This window comes from Carcharhinus amblyrhynchos, chromosome 10 (assembly GCF_965287045.1).
Source record: "Carcharhinus amblyrhynchos chromosome 10, sCarAmb.v2.hapA, whole genome shotgun sequence".
Lineage (NCBI taxonomy): Eukaryota > Metazoa > Chordata > Chondrichthyes > Carcharhiniformes > Carcharhinidae > Carcharhinus > Carcharhinus amblyrhynchos.
The window spans coordinates 87972762-87995929 of record NC_137333.1 but is presented as its reverse complement, the minus strand read 5'-3'; the positions used below and the strand labels follow the sequence as shown (position 1 = coordinate 87995929).

General features: G+C 46.7%; 1 protein-coding gene across 1 annotated transcript in view; it reads right to left on the bottom strand.

Annotated features, from left to right (window-relative positions):
* The window catches only part of arhgef17 (Rho guanine nucleotide exchange factor (GEF) 17), a 458392-nt gene that overhangs the window by 19388 nt on the left and 415836 nt on the right, over nt 1-23168 (bottom strand). The window contains 5 exon segments of the mRNA XM_080197536.1: nt 3279-3365; nt 10858-11104; nt 11878-12143; nt 13943-14136; nt 22639-22712. Of these exon segments, the coding sequence (XP_080053662.1) occupies nt 3279-3365; nt 10858-11104; nt 11878-12143; nt 13943-14136; nt 22639-22712 (868 nt within the window).

Genomic DNA, 23168 nt, shown 5'->3' with positions numbered 1-23168 from the left:
TTTGTGTGATACAGAAGATTGAAAACACGTACCGACCGATTCAAGAACAGCTTCTTCCCTGTTGCCATCAGACTTTTGAATGGACCTATCTTGCATTAAGTTGATTTTTCTCTATACCCCAGCTATAACTGTAACACTACATTCTGCACCCTCTTCTTCCCTTCTCCCCTTTGTACTCTACAAGTGCAATGTTTTGTCTATATAGTGTGCAGGAAACAATACTTTTCACTGGATACCAATACATGAGACAATAATAAATCAAATCAAAATAGTTATTTTTATTTGGAGTACTAGGTCTCTGGAAAACTGTATTCACGACTATATTTGCTAGCTTTCAAAAGAAAAATCAGAATTCTCTGAAGTTTTATTTCTAGCCCCCTTTCATCTTAAAGCCCTTCTCTTTAACATCACTGTATCCCACAGCATTCACTGTTCACAAATACAGGAATTATTGCCATCTCTATGGAGGATGTGAACAGCAGGGGCATTGTGGCTGGCTGGGTGTACTACACAATGTCAGGAAAAACTTCAAGTGATTACAATATTGTGCACCTCACTAACAAGACTTCCTCTGAAATGCAGACACTGATGATTTGAAGCATGTCTTCTGAGTGTAACTAACTAAGCACTTTGAGGACTGAAAACCAATTTTCTGAAATATCATCTTAAATTGAGATCCAAATTGCAAAAGTAACTGAGACATTATCCTGACATGGCCTCAAAATAAGGGGAAGCAGATTTACGATTGAGTTGAGGAGGAACTTCTTCACTCAAAGGGTTGAGAATCTGTGGAATTCCCCACCCAGTGAAGAGTTGAGGCTATCTCATTGAATGTTTTTAAGGCAAGGATAGATAAATTTTTGAATAGTAAACGAATTAAGGGTTATGGTGAGCGGGCAGGTAAGTGGAGCTGAGTCCACAAAAAGATCAGCCATGATCTTATTGAATGGTGGAGCAGGCTCGAGGGGCCAGATGGCCTGTTCTTCTGGCTCCAAGTTCTTATGTTCTTATCAAAGGGAATGGTCAACCGTTTCAATCCATTCCAACTTCAAACAAATTCAGTATTCTTCTTTCTGTCTGAGATACAGATACCCCAACTTGTCTTGGTGTATGTGTGTTGAAATTGGCTTTGAGTTGGATATGAAGGAGGGTACCTCAAATTGTTCAAAGGGCACTGATGCCAGGAGTTTCCGGAGATTATTCCAGCTCTGCTGCCATGACGTTAACACATGTCTCGTAGAAACAAGGTTTATCGGTTTTTGCTGAACTTCCATTAAGTTACAGTAGCAGAACAGGAGAAATACCAAGGATATACCCAGTGGAAGTGCAATTTACTTCCAGTTGCCATTTTGTGCCCACTTGTTGCCCTGTACAGTTGGAGCGTCCACCAGTTGTCTCCACTGAAGTGGAATTTTGGAAGAACAGGAATGTAGAATCCAGAGTGTGCAGATTAGAACAGGTAGGAGGAGGCTGGACTTCGTGAATATGTTTGGATAACCAGAATGAAGGAGGTCTCCGACTGTCAAGTAACTGTCCAACTGTCAAGGAACTGTTTGATAAAAGCAAATTACTGTGGATGCTGGAATCTAAAAACCAACAGAGAAAATGCTGGAAAATCTCAGCAGATCTGGCAGCATCTGTAAGGAGAGAAAAGAGCTGACGTTTCGAGTCCAGATGACCCTTTGTCAAAGCTGAACTGTTTATGAACTGTCCAGTTGTCAAATCTGTCAAAGTTATCCAGAAAGTGTCAAAAGCTGTCAGGCCTATCAAAGGTATACAGCAAGAATCATAGTTGTCAAGGAACAAGGTGAGTTGGAGAGGTTAAGGAGAAAGGGTGGTGGATGAGGGGTATGAGTTGGTGCTATATTGGCACAAGATATTGGGGCAATGGGACATGGGTGGGTGAACATGTTGCTATTGGGGACCCTGGAGCCTGTGTTCTCGGGTGACCCACCCCAAACCGAAACTCGACTTGTGAGTGGATATTTTTAAAAGTCAGGTCTGTCGAGCTGGCAAATCTGAATGTGTAAAATTCACTATCACAGAAAGTAGTTGAGGCCAAAACGTCTGATTTCAAGAACAAATTAGATATAGTTCTTGGGGCTAAAGTGATCATTGGATATGGGGGGAGGCAAGATCAAGATATTGAATTTGATAATTAGCCATGATCAAAATGAATGATGGAGCAAGTTCGAAGGGGGGATGGCCTATTCCTGCTTCTAGTTTCGTGACCCAAAGAAATGACAAAAATCTGGTCCTTGCTATAAAACCCAAACTCTGCTAGCCTTTGAAGGCAATCCCCATATCTTTTAGCGACTCTCTCATACTGAGCAGGTCACCTTTCGTGTGGGTTACTGTTCCCTTATTGACTCCAGTGTGATCTTTTTGTCTCTTTTTCCACACTATCCTATTGCTGTGGTCTCTGCTTCTCTCAATGTTCTCTCCTCGCTTGTTCTAAATTCCAAACGTGTTGTACAAGACGCTCAGCCCTGCATTATCCTAGTGTTAAAATCGGGACATGGTCACACAACACCTTAGTCTGATTCATTCTTTCTCAGAACTTTAATGCCTGAGTGGACCCCTCGCTTTTCATTCCCTTTTCATTCTTATCTCCCATCTTTAATAAACCAAGCTCATCATCAGCTGAATAGTGCTTCACCTCAGCTTCATATTTTACTCTTCACTATCTTTAGTGGTGTTTGGCACTATGGATGGTGCCTTTACCCTGGACTATTAATCTATCAGAACCATGCAGAATGCTGGTTTTCCATTCACCCCATCCTCCCTCCCTAGCTGAGGACAAGAATGGAAGTGGGAAACTGAGACTGGGCAGGAGATGGGCTGGAGCAACAGCTACAACTGCTTTATTAAAGACTGCGTCCAAACTAAATGGAAACCATTACTTTTAAGGGGAGGCCATGGCCGAGTAGTATTATCACTAGACTATTAATCCAGAAACTCAGCTAACGTTCTGGGGACCCAGGTTCGAATCCCACGCATGGCAGATGGTGGAATTTGAAGTCAATAAAAAATATCTGGAATTAAGAATCGACTGATGACCATGAAATTATTGTCGGAGAATCCCACCTGGTTCACCAATGTCCTTTAGGGAAGGAAATCTGCCATCCTTACCTGGTCTGGCCTCCATGTGACTCTAGAGCCACAGCAATGTGGTTGACTCACAACCGTTCTCTAGCAACTAGGGGTGGGCAATAAATGCTGGCCAGCCAGCGACGCCCATGTCCCCCGAATGAGGATAAGAATATCTTTGTACTTACAGGATGCACATGACAGCTGCGGAGTGCTGCATTTTCATACTGTTCTTCCGGTTACGGATGTTATCGGACGATTGATAGACGTGAATGCTGAAAGAAGAGGGTCACGATTACCAAGCTCACAGAATGCCGTCAACACTTTAAACAGCGATAACTTTGGCACAGATTTCCCGCTTTGGCTTGTACCCATTTCGATAGCTTGATAGGCAACCCAACTCAAGTACCCCGCCCCTCCACCAGCACCCCCTCCAGCACCAAGTCTGAAAACACATTGGCTGGGATTTCACAGCAACGTGCTGGGTTGGCTGGTAAAATGCCCAAGAGCTCTATCAAGGTGGCTCTCCGACTCTGTCACGTAGCCAGGAGGTATGGTGGGAATGATTGGCTGTCTGCCAATTGGGGTGGCATGGTGGCACAGTGGTTAGCTCTGCTGCCTCACAGCACCAGGGGTCTGGGTTCGATTCCTGGCTTGGGTCACTGTCTGTGGGGAGTCTGCATGTTCTCCCCTGCCTGGGTGGGTTTCCTCCGGGTGCTCCGGTTTCCTCCCACAGTCCGAAAGGCGTGCCGGTTAGGTGCACTGGCCATGCTAAATTCTCTCTCAATGTCCCCCAACAGGCGACAAGGGGAATTTAACAGTAATTTCATTGCAGCGTTAACGTAAGCCTACTTGTCACACGAATAAATAAACTTAAAATTGAGGCGATTTAAATCATTCAGGACCCAATGAGGGGCCGTTTGCTCAGGCTATTGGTAATTTGCCGGGGGGGGTGGGGTGGCTCCTCACCGTCCAGGGAATCTTCAGCCACAAGGAGGTGGCCTACCCGGGGTTTCCCAGAGAGGTGGCTTCACAACCCAAGAGGAAAAAAGAACAGTAAAAAATAATGGTCCGAACTTGTCTTGTAAACCTTAAAACGGAACTGCAATAAAAGCTGGGGAACGAGAGTATCGGTCTGAAATGGTTTTCCTGATTGGGCCTCCTCCTGTCAGGATTCCACTCCGAGCATTCCTTGCTATTTTACCATTTTGTATTTTAATTAATTTTCAGTCAGGTTGTCACCCACTCAGAGTTTTACTGAGAGTTTCCAGTGAATCCTTTCCAGTTTAAAGAATAAGGTTTCAGCCAGTTCCTTTCCCCAGTTTCCTGTTGGCTAACTAAAGCCAGCTCCATTTCGCACTCACTACCACTGGAATTTTACCATCTTGCCCGCCCGAGGGCCATGAAGAATGCTGTTCTGCTGGGGTGGGCGAGGAGGTAAAATTCTGGCCTATGTTGCTGACAAACAGCTCCTCTTATTAGAATCATAGAAACCTTACCGTGCAGAAAGAGGCCATTCGGTCCATTGAATCTGCACCAACCACAATCCCACCCAGGCCCTACCCCCATATCCCTACACATTTACCCGCTAATCCCTCTAACCTATGCATCTCAGGACACTAAGGGGCAATTTTAGAGTGGCCAATCAACCTAATCCGCACATCTTTGGACTGTGGGAGGAAACCGGAGCACCCGGAGGAAACTCACGCTAAGTTTGGTTAATAGCTAAGTCTAATAATGAACATTAAACCCTCTGCTGATCATCGATTAAACACATCTGTCACTAATGTCCTGTAGGGAAGGAAATCTGCTGTCCTTACCTGGTCTGGCCCACATGTGACTCCAGAGTCACAGCAACATAGTTGACTCTTAAATGCCCTTTGAAGTGGCCTACCAAGTCACTCAGTTCAAGGGCAATTAGGGATGGGCAACAAATGCTGGCCCACATGAACCACAGAATCCCTACAGTGCGGAATAAGGCCATTCAGCCCATCAAGTCTGCACCAACTCACCAAATGAGCACCTTACCCAGGCCCACCAGCCCAAAACCATCTCCTCCACCAGCGCGTCCCATTCCCGTAGCCCTGCACATTTACTATGGATAATCCACCTAATCTACACATCTTGTCAGTCCACCTATCCTGCACATCTTTAGGACTGTGGGAGGAAACCGGAGCACCTGGAGGAAACCCACACAGATACGGGGAGAATGTGCAGACTCCATACAGATCCAAGCCGGAAATCAAACCCGGGTCTGTGGTGTTGCGCTAACCATTAATGCATTTATAAAAAGCTCATTCTCCCTGCTCTATTCCAAGATTTTACAAGGAAAAGCTACAAACTTTAAGCTGGAGGAAGAATCCAGAAAGAAGTAAGTAGCACTGATACTGAGCATTTGAATGACACTGAAGTGCCTTCAAGTGGTTTGGAACAGCGTCACTTTTTTTTGCATTTTCTTCTGCTGAGGTTAAATCAAAAGCTGTAATTAAACTGGAGGATTGGGGGAGGCAAGGGGAAGTAAAAGTCTGCCCCCCAACCCCACTCACCCTGCAATGTGCGATAGTATTCTAAACCTGTTCAAAGTTCTCTTTCTTCAAGCTCCTTGTGTTGTTGTAATACTCAACCTGGCCACACGGTGGCTTCGTGGACAGTTCAAGGGCTGTGCTAACCTTCTCTAAGTCGCAACTAGTTTAAATCACAAATCCAATCTGTAGGTGACTGTAAATGTTGCAGCAGAATCCAGTTGGCAAGAGACTTACGTTACAAAATTTGCTACAAGGCAAGAGGCTCCACTATGGCTAAAAGAACATCAGAGCTAACTTTAATAGGTCCATACACCTCACAGAATTGAGAATAACACGGCCAAATTCTAGCACCAGAAAACTGGGCTTCCATCTGTTATTTCTACCTATATCTGCCCTTTCCTTTGTCTCTGTTGATTCAGTCTGAGAATTCACATATACTGCTTCATTTTCTCTCTGAAACAGCTGCTTCAAGGTTTTAGGTGTCCAGATCACCAACAACCTGTCCTGATCCCCCCATACTGGCACTATAGTTAAGAAAGCACACCAAAGCCTCTACTTTCTCAGAAGACTAAGGAAATTTGGCGTGTCTGTTACTACTCTCAGTGATTTTTACAGATGCACCATAGAGAGCATCATTCTGCATGTATCATAGCTTGGTATGGCTCCTGCTCTGCCCAAGACCATCAAGAACCATCAAGAGCATAGACACGCAGAGGGACCTGGGTGTGCAAGTCCACAGATCCTTGAAGGTGGCAGCACAGGTGGAGAAGGTGGTGAAGAAGGCATATGGCATGCTTGCCTTTATAAGACGGGATGTAGAGTATAAAAATTGGCATCTGATGTTACAGCTGTATAGAACGTTGGTTAGGCCACATTTGGAGTACTGCGTCCAGTTCTGGTCGCTGCACTACCAGAAGGATGTGGAGGCTTTGGAGAGAGTGCAGAGAAGGTTTACCAGGATGTTGCCTGGTATGGAGGGTCTTAACTATGAGGAGAGATTGGATAAACTGGGGTTGTTCTCCCTGGAAATACGGGGAATGAGGAGAGACATAATAGAGGTGTATAAAATTATGAGGGGTGTGAATAGGGAGAACAGTGGGAAGCTTTTTCCCAGGTCGGAGGTGACAAACATGAGGGGCCCTGGGGGGGGGGGGGGGGGGGGGGAGGGGTGTGCGAGGTTTAACTCAGACATCAGAGGGACGTATTTTACATAGGAGGTGGCGGGGGCCTGGAATGCACTGCCAAGCAGGGTGGTGGAGGCGGACACGCTGGGATCGTTTAAGACTTACCTGGATAGTCACATGAGCAGACTGGGAATGGAGGGATACAGAAGAATGGTCTAGTTGGACCAATGAGCTGTGCAGGTTTGGAGGGCCGAAGGGCCTGTTTCCTGTGCTGTACTGTTCTTTGTTTTTTGTAAGACCACAAGTAACTGCAAAGGGGTTTTGAATGTACCCCACATCACACACATCAGCCTCCCACCCATTGATTCTGTCTACGCTTCCCGCTGCCTTGGAAAAGCATAATCACCCCGGACGTACTCTCTCCCACCTTTTTACGTCAGGAAAAAGATACAAAAGTCTGAGATCACATACCAACTGACTCAAGAACAGCTTGTTCCCTGCAACCACCAGGCTTTTGAATGGACCTACAGCATATTAAGCTGATCTTTCTCTGCACCCTAGCTATGATTGTAATACTATATTCTGCACCTACCCCTTTCCTTCTCCCCAGTGTACTCTATGGACGATGTGCTTCGTCTGTGCAGCGAGCAAGAAACAACAGTTTTCACTGCATACATGTGAAAATAATAAATCAAATTAAATCCAACCTTGGGTGCTGTTCCAATTATGTCTGGTTGAAATTGTTCTGCCATGTCTCTGATGTTACAGATTGTGTATCTCATTTATCAGGACAGCTCTAATGCTTTCTAGCTTTCCAATATACTTGATTAATAATTTTACTTCATTCATCTCCTGACTGTGGAGCTTATTATTAGACTATTTATTTAGTAGATTAGGATCAGTCATGGAATCAGACTGCTGGAAGTAAAATTGTTTTATTTTGATATTAACTGTTAAGACACAATCTTTGCAACCCAGAAGTAATTGGATATATATTTAAAAATGATGGATTTTCAGGGCAATGGGGAAAGGAAAGGAGAGAGCAAATAATTGGCTAGAAAGAGGCAGTACAGGCAGAATGGCCCAAATGGCCACTTTCATTGCTGGAAGATTCGATGAGATTGTACTGTACTGTTTACATGCATTAATATCGTGGGCATGGGAGGAGGGGGTGGGGGTGGGGGGTGGGGTCACATGGAAGGAGCAAAATAATGCTTTCTCCCAGAATCTATTCAAATCCCAAATCCTACTGCTCTCTCTCCCTTCCCATTATAATCCCAAATCTCACTGCTCGCTCCAAAAACCCATTCTAATCCCAAATCCCACTGCTCGCTCCAAAAACCCATTCTAATCCCAAATCCCACTGCTCGCCCCAAAAACCCATTCTAATCCCAAATCCCACTGCTCGCTCCAAAAACCCATTCTAATCCCAAATCCCACTGCTCGCCCCAAAAACCCATTCTAATCCCAAATCCCACTGCTCGCTCCAAAAACCCATTCTAATCCCAAATCCCACTGCTCGCTCCAAAAACCCATTCTAATCCCAAATCCCACTGCTCGCCCCAAAAACCCATTCTAATCCCAAATCCCACTGCTCGCTCCAAAAACCCATTCTAATCCCAAATCCCACTGCTCGCCCCAAAAACCCATTCTAATCCCAAATCCCACTGCTCGCTCCAAAAACCCATTCTAATCCCAAATCCCACTGCTCGCTCCAAAAACCCATTCTAATCCCAAATCCCACTGCTCGCTCCAAAAACCCATTCTAATCCCAAATCCCACTGCTCGCTCCAAAAACCCATTCTAATCCCAAATCCCACTGCTCGCTCCAAAAACCCATTCTAAACCCAAATCCCACTGCTCGCTCCAAAAACCCATTCTAATCCTAAATCCCACTGCTCGCTCCAAAAACCCATTCTAATCCCAAATCCCACTGCTCGCTCCAAAAACCCATTCTAATCCCAAATCCCACTGCTCGCTCCAAAAACCCATTCTAATCCCAAATCCCACTGCTCGCTCCAAAAACCCATTCTAATCCCAAATCCCACTGCTCGCTCCAAAAACCCATTCTAATCCCAAATCCCACTGCTCGCCCCAAAAACCCATTCTAATCCCAAATCCCACTGCTCGCTCCAAAAACCCATTCTAATCCCAAATCCTACCGCTCACTCCAAAAACCCATTCTAATCCCAAATCCCACTGCTCGCTCCAAAAACCCATTCTAATCCCAAATCCCACTGCTCGCTCCAAAAACCCATTCTAATCCCAAATCCCACTGCTCGCTCCAAAAACCCATTCTAATCCCAAATCCCACTTCTCTATCCCCTTCCCATTCTAATCCCAACTCCCATGGCTCTCCTGCTTTCCATTCCAATCCTAAATCCTACTGCTCTCTCCCACTGCCTCTTCTAATCCCACATCCCACTGCTTTCTCCTGCTTCCCATTAGAATCCCAACTCCTACTACTTTCTCCTGCTTCCCATCCCAATCCCAAATATACACTGCTCTCTCCCATTTCCCATTCTAATCCCAAATCCCAAAGTTCTCCCCACTTTCCATTCTAATCCCAAATCCCACTGCTCTCTCGCTAAACCCATTCTAATCCCAAATCCCAATGTTCTCCCCACTTCCCATTCTAATCTCAAATCCTACTGCTTTTCCTGCTTCTCATTCTAATCCTAACTCTCACTGCTCTGTCATGGGATATCACAGTGTAGGGAAAATACCTGTAGCTGTGTGAAACACCTAAGATAGTAATGTGGTCTTTCTTGATTTTCACAAGGCGTTTGACAAGGTACCTCACAAGAGGTTATTGCAGAAGGTCAGGGGGCATGGAGTTGGGGGTAGGGTGTTAGCGTGGATAGAGGACTGGTTGTCAAATAGGAGGCAGAGAGTGGGGGTCAATGGGTGCTATTCGGATTGGCGGATGGTGACTAGTGGAGTGCCCCAGGGGTCGGTGCTGGGGCCTCAGCTATTTACCATTTATATAGATGATCTGGAGGAGGGAACCAAGTGTAGGGTGTCGAAATTTGCTGATGACACCAAAATTGGTGGAAAGGCAAATTGTGCGGAGGGTGTGGAGAGTCTACAGAAGGATCTAGATAGGCTGGGCGAATGGGCCATGAAATGGCAAATGGAATTTAATGTTGGCAAGCGTGAGGTGGTCCACTTTGGTAGGAATAATGGTAGGAAGGATTATTACTTACGTGGAGAAAAACTGCAGCATGCAATGGTGCAGAGGGACCTCGGGGTCCTTGTGCATGAGTCGCAAAAACCCAGCTTGCAGGTGCAGCAGGTGGTCAGGAAGGCGAATGGGATGCTGGCCTTCATAGCGAGGGGGATTGAATATAAAAGTAGGGAGGTCTTGCTGCGGCTGTATAGGGCATTGGTGAGGCCGCAGCTGGAGTACTGTGTGCAGTTTTGGGCGCCGTACTTACGCAAGGATATTTTAGCCTTGGAGGGAGTGCAGAGAAGGTTTACTAGGCTGATGCCGGAGTTGAGGGGGTTGAGCTATGAGGAGAGGCTGAATAGATTAGGCTTGTACTCGTTAGAGTTTAGAAGAATGAGGGGAGATCTCATTGAGACGTAAAGATGATGAATGGGATGGATAGGATAGAGGTGGAGAGACTCTTCCCGCTCAGAAAGGATAGTAGGACTAGGGGGCATAGCCTCAAGATAAAGGGGGGGCGGTTTAGAACAGAGTTGAGGAGGAACTTCGTCACTCAAAGGGTGGTGAATCTCTGGAATTCTCTGCCCATTGAAGTGGTGGAGGCTGCCTCGCTAAATATTTTTAAGACACGGGTTGATGGGTTTTTGATGAGAGAGGGGATTAAGGGTTATGGGGAGAGGGCGGGAATGTGGAACTGAGCCATGACAGATCAGCCATGATCTTATTGAATGGCGGGGCAGGCTCGAAGGGCTAGATGGCCTACTCCTGCTCCTATTTCTTATGTTCTTATGTTGTTATGTTCTGAATTCTTTAACAATAAAGTCAGAGGCACTGCTCCGACACGTGCTAGTTTGCTAATTCAGCTCAGTGTAGAACTTTAATTACTCCATACTTTGCATCTGCTTTAAATTTACCAACGAACGCTCCGAATGAAAAAGTTACCACGCACCAGCCATCCTCGGTTCCCAGCCACATTGAGCTTTGGCTGGCCTCAGGGTCGATGCTCAGGAGTTCCTCCAGGCTTGCTCTGGTGAAGGAGCCTCGACTAGAACGCCTCATGGCCCGTCCATCCATTGGACTGTCACTGTTCCTTGTCTGACACAACATGTTGGAGTTGGCTATGAAATCTGACTCTGGTTCCTCTTCCGAACTTGTTGTTTCCGTTGCAAAATCCTTTGAGCTTGACATCTCCTCATCTGCCAAAGAAAATCATTGTTGTGGATTGACAAAGGTAAGTTTGTCACATTGACATTTTCCTCTTTCTTCCAGGTGATAGAATAGTAGTTCTGTTCCTGTCCCAATATTACACCATTATTTCATCACTAATCTCATTTCTGCTTCAATGTTTCATTCTTTTAGCATTCACTGTACTGCATTCAACAAAACTTGGGTATTGCTAAAAAAAAGTACATTTTATCAAAGCATTTCATTTAAATTAATACACAGGGCCCGCTTCTTTGCAGACAGGAAGAGCAGGTACACACATTGCGCCTGTTGCAGCTGGACAAAATAAGTGATAGCCACTCGCAGATTCATTTATCAGGGCAATGCCTTGACCGATCAGAGTCAAGCTGCCTGGTTTAAATTTCAAACAATGCTTGAGAGTTAACTGTCAGTCATCATTAACTGGTATCATCTCCATGGCAATGTCTCTACCAACCAGCGTCCACTTGCCAACCAATCATCACCGTCTCCTCGGACAGTATAAAGTTGTTGCTTGTTCTGACATTGGTATTGCGATCGTCCTGACATTGGTATTGCGATCGTCCTGACATTGGTATTGCGATCGTCCTGATGAGTGGAAGACAAGAAGCTTCCACAAAATGGTTTTTGCCAGCAATATTCAAGTTCTGTGCTACCAAACGACTAGTTAAAGGCAGCAAACTTAACAAGTTTTACACTGAAAGAATAAAATGTAACCAGATACGTGAGGCAATTGGAAAATAAAAGTGTTTCAGGTCTGACTTACTCCCAGTACTTGAGGAGATGGTGGATCTGCTGGCCTGACTCCTCAGCGTGCCTGATGGGCTTGGGGATGACTCATCATCTTCAGTGTCGTCGCTGTCGAATGGGTTCAAGCTTCTGTTTCCGCTCTCAGTCAGTTCCCCCAGCGACTGCGCAGAGTTTGAAATGGAGATATGGAAGGGTTGCTGCGAAGTAGGTTCTTCCAAGGAGACAGCACTAGTTCGGTGCGGATGTACACAGGAAGGGCTCAGAAGCAACTCCGACCTGTCTCTGAAAACACGGCACAGGGGGATCAAAAATCACCACTTGTTCCTGTCATGTCTTCCCCCTGCTGGCTCTCCCCCTCATGCTGCCCTCCTCCCTCTGTCATAACCATGGATGCAGACAGTTGCTCTTGAAGGAGCATGTAGATGAGGAATGGAAGAGGGTGCAAGATGTAATGGGAAGGGAAGCCAAGAGGTTCTCTGGTGTGGACTGAATGGAATCAGGACCAGGGCAGTCTCACTCATCTGGACAGCAAAGAGTTACTGGAGAAGGCTGATGTGGTTAACTGCTTCAGATGCTTCAGGATGAGGATGAGTTCATGTTTATTTATTAGTAGGCCTACATTAACACCAATGAAGTTACTGTGAAAATCCTCTAGCCGCCACACTCCGGCGCCTGTTCAGGTACATTGAGGGAGAATTTAGCACGGCCTGTGCACCTATCCAGCGTGTCTTTTGGGCTGTGGGAGAAAACCGGAGCATGTGGGGGAAACCCACGCAGACACGGGGAGAACGCGCAGACTCCACATGGACAGTCACCCAAGCCGGGAATCGAACCCGGGTGCTGGCGCTGTGAGGCAGCAGTGCTAACCACTACGCTGCCCGTGGTCATAGTCACAAAAGATGACACCTCTGATTTTGATAAGGCCACTTCAGTTCTGCAGATGGGTAAAACTTGATTGGAAAGGTTCAAGTATTGAGCTGTGGGAATGATAGTTACAGATCTGGGTGGTAACGATACATCTTTGGAAAGGAGGGGGTGGGGGTTGGAGGTGGGGTGGGAGTTTACAAGTTTACTTGGCTCCATGTCTGCAATACCATGGAAGATGGTATTATAGGAGGTCATAATAATGGCTGCAATTCTCTGACCTCGCCCAGGGCTGGAATCCTCCAGTCCCGCTGCAGTGAATGGAGTTTTAGCTGAGTGCCTAATTCTCTGCTCTCACTGGCAGCAGTGGAGGGGTGAAGGAGATCAGAGAATCCACCCAATGTCACCAAGGAACTCATTCACAGGATGCAGAGTCTCAGCAGCTTGCCAACAAAATATACACTTTTCAGGAGAGCATTAGCTCCATAGTCACAGTTAACGTGTAAGATCAGAGGTTAAGACCTGCAGCGACCATGGGGCTATGACAACTGGGTGAGAATTAGTGAGCATTGAGGCACGTGTCTAATCCAATGAAAACTGGGGTCATCCAGACTCGAAATGTTGGCTCTATTCTCTCTCTCCACAGATGCTGTCAGGACTGCTGAGATTTTCCAGCAATTTCTGTTTTTGTTTCAGAGTCCAGCAACCGCAGTCGCCCTCACCCTGTTTCAAATGGTGGAATCTGGACCCTGAGGGATTCTTCCCTCTAAGGTTGCACAGTTAAAGAACAATGACTTTAGATATGCTGTCTGAGTTATATAATTTGGACACACCCTGTTTAGGAAAGTCTAACAGCCCCAGTACAGAAGCAAATTTCAGACATTAACAAGTAATTAACAAGCTCTTAATAAATCTCTTTTCTATTTATTTTCAGTGTTTCCATATAAACACTTAATGGAGGGAGAGGATATGAAATGTGCAACTTTAAGGGAATTTATGAAACCAAACAGATTTTTTCACTAGTTTATGTAACGGCACTTTTCTTACAATGGTTTCCACCATAAGGGAATGATAGTCTGTAGATACTCCTGTTCACGAGGTATCTGTGAGCCAGACAGTACCACTAACACTTGGCCATCATGGTCATTATTTCTACAATTTGTAAGTTCTTATCACTCTCGGAGTACGAGTGAATGGTTAAGGGCACAAGATCCCACCTGGAACTGCCACTTAGGCCTGGCACCGAGGCTATGCAGATAATCCTTGCGGAGCACACTGCGATACAAGCTTCCACCGTAGGCACCGGCTTGATGCTCAGCAGGCAGACCTGTCCGACGTATCCATCACTATTGCAGACCCAAACCTCGTGGGCGTTGTCCGGTCCGCCATGGCTGGGAGATGCGCAGGAGAACTGAAAACAACCCAACACTGTCAGTTAGTACAGCGTCCCGTTCACCATCTAACTCCACTCAACCCTGCTCTGCAGAATGAACATGAGATTTCCCACAGATAAGACACACGTGTAGCTAATATGTTGCACATATGGCTTTTCAATCTGACAGCAAAGTTTGCACAAGGCTTTCTTCACCTTTCCCCAAATATCAACTCATTTGATTTGATTTATTATTGTCACATGTATGAGTATTGCTTCTTGCGCTATGCAGACAAAGCATAGAGAAGGAAAGAAGAGAGTGCAGAATGTAGTGTTACAGTCACAGCTAGCGTATAAAGAAGATGAAAATGAAATAATGTTCTCGATATACGAACAGGAGTAACTCTGGCGCTACAGTAAAACCAAGGAATGTATCTGTAGACAACTTGGAGAGGTTTTGAATGAATGTGCGTGAGAGAGTGTGGAAGTCATTAAAGAGAAGAATGTGGGTGAGATTTTCTGGCCACGCTTGTCCCAAGGCCAGAAAATCCCGCCTGAGGTCAATGGACTTTTGCATGGTCCATATCCCGTCTGCTGCGATTCCCGTATTTTATATTGGATAGCATGTGGCTGGCAGACTTGGGATCTGGGGTTGTGTGAGGAGGTTGTTCAGGACAATAAGAAGTCTCACAACACCAGGCCAACAAATTTATTTGATATCACGAGCTTTCGAGGCACTGCTCCTTCATCAGGTGATATCAAATAAACCTGTTGGACTTTAACCTGGTGTTATGAGACTTCTTACTGTGCCCAGCCCAGTCCAACACCAGCATCTCCATGTTCAAGACAGGGCTGAAGGACACAACCCTGAAGGCTTGGCAGTGAGTTTCACTGACTGAGGGTTCGAGGCAGGGCTGGGGAGGTGAGGTTTTGAAGGATGAGTTGATAGGTCTGGGGACTGGAAGCTCAGATGACATCAACGTCGGGTTTGACTTGAGAACGCATTTCTGGGGAATCCCTCTCACATCTGTCAAAGCCATCAGGCTACAGTCAGTGGCTGTCCAGTGGATGGGCTACCCCTCCACAATAACTGGCACGCTGGCCAGGAGTGGGAAATTGTGACCCCATCCGCCTCTTGTCCCATCTCTGTAACCATTTAAAAATTCTCCCCTCATCTCTTTCAACATGTCAGTGCCCACTGTCACCAATGGACATCTCTTCTTGAGCACTTGGTCCAACATAGTGAAACTTAGACCAAAGTCTAAGGATGTGCAGGTTAGGTTGACTGGCCATGCTAATTTTTAAAAATTCATCTGTGGGACATGGGCATCACTGGTTGGCCAGCATTTATTGCCCACCCCTAGTTGCCTCAGGGCAGTTGAGAGTTAACTAGTTTGCTGTGGTTCTGGAGTCACACATATACCAGACCAGGTAAGGACGGTAGATTTCCTTCCCTAAAGGACATTAGTGAAACAGTTGAGTTTTCTGGCAATCGAGAATGGTGTCATGGTCATCAGTAGATTCTTAATTCCAGATCGTTTTTATTGAATTCGAATTCTACCATCTGCCATGGCGGGATTTGAATCCAGGTCCCCGGAACATTGCCCCTTAAGTGTCAGGGGGATTAGCAGGGTAAATGCGTGGGGTTATGGGGATAGGGCCTGAGTTGCATTGCTGCTGGTACAGGCTCGATGGGCCGAATGGTCTCCTTCTGGACTGAAGGATTCTATTTCCTTCAGTTGTCTCTCCTCACACTTCATTTCGAGTCTATCTGATATACTCTGAGCTTTCATCCTTGCCATCCTGCTGTTGTTCATTTTTGTGCTGTCTTTTGGTGGCACCTGGCAGTTGTGGCCATTTTTAGTGTTAAAAGTTTTTAAAAATCACTTCAGAAGGCATCTCAATCTTGTGATGCCCTCTCTCTCTCTTCTGCCTCCATCTACCATGCCCAGCTCTGAATCTGGGAGTGCCGGATGGCCTCCAGCCTCGGGAAGGACAGTAGGACTAGGGGGCACAGCCTCAAGATAAAGGGGAGGCGGTTTAGAACGGAGTTGAGGAGGAACTTCTTCACTCAAAGGGTGGTGAATCTCTGGAATTCTCTGCCCGTTGAAGTGGTGGAGGCTGCCTCGCTAAATATTTTTAAGACGCGGGTTGATGGGTTTTTGATAAGAGAGGGGATTAAGGGTTATGGGGAGAGGGCGGGAATGTGGAGCTGAGCCACGACAGATCAGCCATGATCTGACTGAATGGCGGGACAGGCTCGAAGGGCCAGATGGCCTACTCCTGCTCCTATTTCTTATGTTTCTTATGAACCCGCCCACCAGCCCTATTGGACGCAAATTCAACATTTGCCTTCTGGGTCCCAATGTCGGCGTGTGTGTGGGTTCGCGGCCTGCATTTCCAACCCAAGGGAGGGATTGGGACCCAGGACAGGCCTGGGAGTCACAGGTTGAGGCAGTTGAGTCGGTGGTTTTGGAGACAAAGAAATACACAGAAAGAGAGATGAGGGTGGAAGGTGGAGATTGTGGAGGAATTTTTTTTCTTTCCCTTCAGAACGATAATGGAGCAACATTAAGAACATAAGAACATAAGAAATAGGAGCAGGAGTAGGCCATCTAGCCCTTCGAGCCTGCCCCGCCATTCAATAAGATCATGGCTGATCTGTTGTGGCTCAGTTCCACTTTCCCGCCCTCTCCCCATAACCCTTAATCCCCTCTCTTATCAAGAACCCATCAACCCGCTTCTTAAAAATATTTAGCGAGGCAGCCTCCACCACTTCAACGGGCAGAGAATTCCAGAGATTCACCACCCTTTGAGTGAAGAAGTTCCTCCTCAACTCCGTTCTAAACCGCCTCCCCTTTATCTTGAGGCTGTGCCCCCTAGTCCTACTGTCTTTTTTGAGCGGGAAGAGTCTCTCCACCTCTATCCTATCCATCCCATTCATCATCTTATACGTCTCAATGAGATCTCCCCTCATTCTTCTAAACTCTAACGAGTACAAGCCTAGTTTATTCAGCCTCTCCTCATAGCTCAACCCCCTCAACTCCGGTATCAGCCTAGTAAACCTCCTCTGCACTCCCTCCAGGGCCAAAATATCCTTGCGCAGGTGCGGCGCCCAAAACTGCACACAGTACTCCAGCTGCGGCCTCACCAATGCCCTATACAGCTGCAGCAAGACCTCCCTACTTTTATATTCAATCCCCCTCGCTATGAAGGCCAGCATCCCATTCGCCTTCCTGACCACCTGCTGCACCTGCAGGCTGGGTTTTTGCGACTCATGCACAAGGACCCCGAGGTCCCTCTGCACCGTCGCCTGCTGCAGTTTTTCGCCACGTAAGTAATAGTCCTTCCTACCATTCTTCCTACCTCACACTTGCCAACATTAAATTCCATTTGCCATTTCCTGGCCCATTCGCCCAGCCTATCTAGATCCTTCTGCAGACTCTCCACACCCTCCGCACAATTTGCCTTTCCCCCAATCTTGGTGTCATCAGCAAATTTCGAGTGCAGGGTGTCGAAATTTGCTGATGACACCAAGATTGGGGGAAAGGCAAATTGTGCGGAGGGTGTCCACAATGAATAATTCTAGATGAGGGAGATCGAACTAATCACTTTGTTCATCCTTCCACAGAAATCCCCTAGCCCTCCCTGACCTCATCAAACTATCTCTAAATGAGTACAAAAGCTTCCCTTCCATTTTACCTAGAAAACCAGTCACTAATTAATCTCTCCCTGAAGATATTCACCCTGAACTTGCCATTTACCAGTTTGCCTGTGTGTTTGTCAGCCGACAGTGCAAATTACTCGTACGCAGATGGAACTTCTATTCAGCTTTTCAATCACAGAGGCAATGGGTTGAATTTTCCGACCTTTTCCCACTGGTGGGATCTTCCAGTCTTGCCGAAGGTGACTTCCTACGGGCGAGCCAGGCAAAATGCCGTGTAGTAGACGCCGGTGGGACTGGAAGATCCCACTGGCGGCAAATAGAACATAGAACATAGAACACTACAGCACAAACAGGCCCTTCGGCCCACAAGTTGCGCCGATCACATCATCACCTACCAACCTACAGACCTATCTATAACCCTCAATCTCATTAAACCCCATATACTCATCCAGGAGTCTTTTAAAAGACCCCAGCGAGTTCGCCTCCACCACCACTGACGGCAGCCGATTCCATTCACTCACCACCCTCTGAGTGAAAAACCTAACATCACTTCTGAACCTCCCTCCCCGCACCTTAAATCTGTGTCCTCTCGTAGCGACCATTTCAACCCGGGGAAATAGCCTCTGAGAGTCCACCCTATCTATTCCTCTCAACATTTTGTAAACTTCTATCAGGTCGCCTCTCAACCTTCGTCTCTCCAGGGAAAAGAGTCCCAGCTCCCTCAACCTAACTTCATAAGGCATGCCTCCCAGTCCAGGCAACATCCTTGTAAATCCCCTCTGTACCCTTTCAATAGCTTCTAAATAGTGAGCCATGTCCAAAATTTTGCGTAGCTGAAGAAAGTTTACACTTTTTAATAAGCCCATAGTTTTGCAGTCTCTGAAAGTGCCTCACACAATGCAAATGCCGTAAAATGTGGTCAGGAAGGCACACAACGCATTGCTAAAACATTTAATAAAAACATGTTCTCTCCATTACTGTAGAGAATGGCTGTGGTACGCCTCAAAGGCTTCCACACACATAGCCCTCAAATATTAATCGTATTTTACAAAAACTGCCACCTCAGGCTTGGCTCGAGCTAAAAGCCCGGGATGTGCAAAGTGTCCTAACAGGAAGGTTTGGAATCGGTCAGAAGCAGTGTGACCCGTCCCCAGAATGTTCCGTGGTAACTTGCTGACATAACCTCGACAAGATGTCGGGGCTTTGCACATTTCTGTCAGATGCACCTCCAGGAAGCTCCTCGTTCCAGCAATGACATCATGCGCGCACAACCAAGCTCTTTCAACAGTCCTACCATGTAGACAGCTTGCCAGCACAGAAAGCCAAAAATATGTTCCACTTTATTAATTTCTTTTCATCTGAGGAAAGATGAAATTTGGTTTGGATTCCCTTGAGGTTAGACGGCTGTGGGTGATCTAATTTAATTTCTTTTTTTTTCGAAGGGTGCAAAGATCTTTTCTCCTCTGTGTGTGTATGTGTGGGAGGAAAGGAGAGGGGGGGGGGATTGTTAGTCCCAGGTATCGATATAGAACCATAGAGCACTACAGCACAGAAACAGGCCCTTCGACCCTTCTTGGCTGTGCTGAACCATTTTTCTGCCTAGTCCCACTGACCTGCACCTGGATCATATCCCTCCACACCCCTCTCATCCATGTACCTGTCCAAGTTTTTCTTAAACGTTAAAAGTGAGCCCACATTCATCACTTTATCTGGCAGCTCACTCTCTGTGTAAAGAAGGCCCCCCCCGATATTCCCTTTAAACTTTTCCCCCTTCACCCTTAACCCATGTCCTCTAGTTTTTTTCTCCCCTCAGTGGAAAAAGCCTGCTTGCATTCACTCTATCTATACCCATCATAATTTTATACACCTCTATCAAATCTCCCCTCCCTCTTCTACACTCCAGGGAATAAAGTCCTAACCTATTGAAGCTTTTTCTGTAACTCAGTTTCTCCATGATATGAAATCATAGAATCCCTGCAATGCAGAAGGAGGCCATTTGGCCCATCGAGCCTGAGCTAACAACAACTGCACCCAATTCCACCCACAACCCGTGAATGTATGTTGTTAATCCCCCTGATATTAAGGGTCAATTTAGCATGGCCAACCAATCTAACCAGCACATCTTTGGACCGTGGGAGGAAACCGGGGCACTTGGAGGAAATCCATGCAGACGTGTGGAGAATGTGCAAACTCCACACAGGCAGTCACCCAAGGCTGGGGTTGAACCTGTGTCCCTGGCGCTGTGAGGCAGCAGTGCTAACCACTGTACCATCGTGCCACCCCTTGTACCACTGTGCCGAACAAAGACTGGCAAACAGCACGGAAGTACAGATCAGCAATGATCTAATCAAATGGTGAAACAAATTTGTCTCGCTAAATAGCTTCTCCTGTTCCCATCTATCCGTAATTTTTAAAAAATCTTTCCATGTTTGAAGAGGTTGACTAATGATTGGGGACAGTTTTACAGATGCCACAAGAGATTACAGCACTGAAGGAGCCCCTGCGGCCCATGTATATATGTCGGTTCGATCACCCGGGTTCACACTCTTCCTCACTCAGCCTAGAATACGCCTGAAGTGATCACTGGATTGTGCATGGTGATACAAAGTAGACCAATCCTGCTCCCATCCAACTTCCAGATATCCTGACTCCCTTCCCGCATCCAGTGATGCACTAAGGCAGACTTTAGTTTGTCGCCATAGCTACTAATTCCAGGAACAGGCTGCTAGTGAGTTACCAGGGGCTTATTACTTGAGAGGTGCCATTCCATGGATTTATGTGTTGACAAACACAACCTGTTTGACCGCGTTATGAACGCATCTTCCTTGGTCATCAAATCTTGGGGTGGGACTTGAACCTGGAACTTTTGGCACAGATGTAGGGATGTTACCCACTGCATCACAAAGCCTCTTAACTTCCAGACATCAGTCCCTTTATATTGACCAGGAGTGAAAGCTCCATTTTCTCCCTCCTTTTCTAAAAATCCAAGTTTCCATTATTCCCTGAAACATTCCTTTTTTTTGGTTACCTCAGATAACCATTTAAGTTTAACTCCAGTATCATCATTATTATAATTTCTTACATGGCAGTGATCTGAAACTTTAATCTTGGCAGGTTGCCTGACATATTCCAAGTCACCCTTGAGTTGAATCAGAAACTTCTATTGGCCTCATGGAATCCACGTTACACTTTGAAACGTAAGGGCAACATGAGAAAACCAACACCTCAAAGCTTCCCTCCATGTCACACACTGCGCTCACTCGGATGTACATCACTGTTCCTTTTACTGTCACTGAGGCAAAATCCTGGAACTCCCTACTCAATTGTATCATAGGAGCGCCTTCAGCACATGAACTGCAATGCACCGCCATCTTCTCAAAGCAACCACTCACTGGCAATAAATGCCGATCTTGTTGACATCATGAATACCCCGAGAATGATTTTCTTTAATCATTCGTGGGACACGGGCATCGCTGGATGGCCAGCAGAATGGCTGATGGCCACCCCTAGTTGGCCCTTGAAAAGATGGCGGTGGAACTGAGTGGCTTGCTAGGCCATTTCGGAGGGCAGTTGAGATTCAACCACATTGCTGTGGCTCTGGAGTCACATGTAGGCCAGGCCAACTTCCCTTCCCTAAAGGACATTAATGTTTATTTATTAGTGTCACAAGTAACACTAACACTGCAATCAAGTTACTGTGAAAATCCCCTAGCCGCCACACTCCGGCACCTGTTCGGGTACACTGAGGGAGAATTTAGCATAGCCAATATGCCTAACCAAGCACATCTTTCAGACTGTGGGAGGAAACCAGAGCACCCAGAGGAAACCCACACAGACACGGGGAGAACATGCAGACAGTCACCCAAGGCTGGCATTGAACCCGGGTCCCTGGCTCTGTGAGGCAGCAATGCTAACCACTGCGCCACCACACTGCCCTAGAAAACCAGATGGGTTTTCCCAACAACTGACAATGGTTTCATCAGTAGTTTCTTAATTCCAGATATTTTTTATTGAATTCAAATTGCACCATCTGTCGTGGCAGGGTTTGAAACTGGGTCCCCAGAACATTAGCTGAGTTTCTGGATTAATAGTCTAGCGATAATACCACTAGGCCATCGCCAACTGAACAAAATAGTTACTCACAGACAATTTTATCTGCCCAAAGTTTACCACCTAAGCAAGGTGGCAAGGATCTCTGTCCAAAGACAATGGCATCCATTTTAGTGTCCTCATCTCAACTCGCCATCAACACTGGAACTTTTACAAAGCAGCTTGGAGAAAGCCTCTGTGAGTGTACCGCTGGGTTAATGTAGCAACTAAGAGGATCAGGACTGGAAGCAGCTTAAAATGATGAGCTTTGAATTTATTTAACTTTTCTTCATGAGTTTTATGAGCATATCTTTCAGTATTCTGGAGCATCAATGGTAAGTCTCAAACCATAGTCCTCCGTGGCTGGAATTTTACCGGCATGCCTACCCTGATTCCGGGGGTAGGCGAGGCTCGGAGAGCGGCATTCTCCGTTGGCCTCAGGCGGGATCGTACAAATCTCGGGTGGATGTGCCGGTAAAATTCCACCTGATGTCTCTCTCTCTCCTTTGCACACGAGCCATGCTTAGTGGTCACATAAGCTTAGTTTCAAAAATTTTCACAATACGATAAGTCAAGTTAAGCTACAAATTACTGCCTGTGAGGTTGGAGTATAAATATCGGACAGGCCGGTATCGAATTTCTGCACCCACTAGTTTAATGAAAGAATTCATGTAAGTGGAGAAAGGAATTTGCTCGAAGGACATTAAGCACATAAGCCTATCACTAGCAGTAATTTCCTCGTTCGTGGCTTTTGTAATTAAGACTCAGACAATAAAGTACAGTACCTGCATGCCACTCCGTGTCTTCATGATAGGAATGGCCTTAAGGAATTCCGGGTCCCAGTGGTCTTTGTTCAAAGCTGAGAAGTAAAATTTAAAAAACAAACAAGCGTAAGGCTGTGCACTGGTCACTCGGTGGTGAAATGAGGGTGTCTCCCCTCCCCACACCCATTCTCCCCCCCTCCTCCGCCTCTCCTCCCCACCATTCTCCCCCACCCCTCCTTCCCCACCCCTCCTTCCCCACCACTCTCTCCCACCCCCGTCTCCACCACTCTCCCCCATCCCCCCTCCCCACCACTCTCCCCCAGCCCTCCCCACCACTCTCCCCCACCCCTCCCCACCACTCTCCCCCATCCTACCCTCCCCATCACTCTCCCCCACCCTACCCTCCCCACCACTCTCCCCCATCCCCCCACCACTCTCCCCCACCACCCCACCACTCTCCCCCATCCCCCCTCCCCACCACTCTCCCCCACCTCCCCACCCCACCACTCTCCCCCACCCCTCCCTCCCCACTACTCTCCCCCACCCCCCCT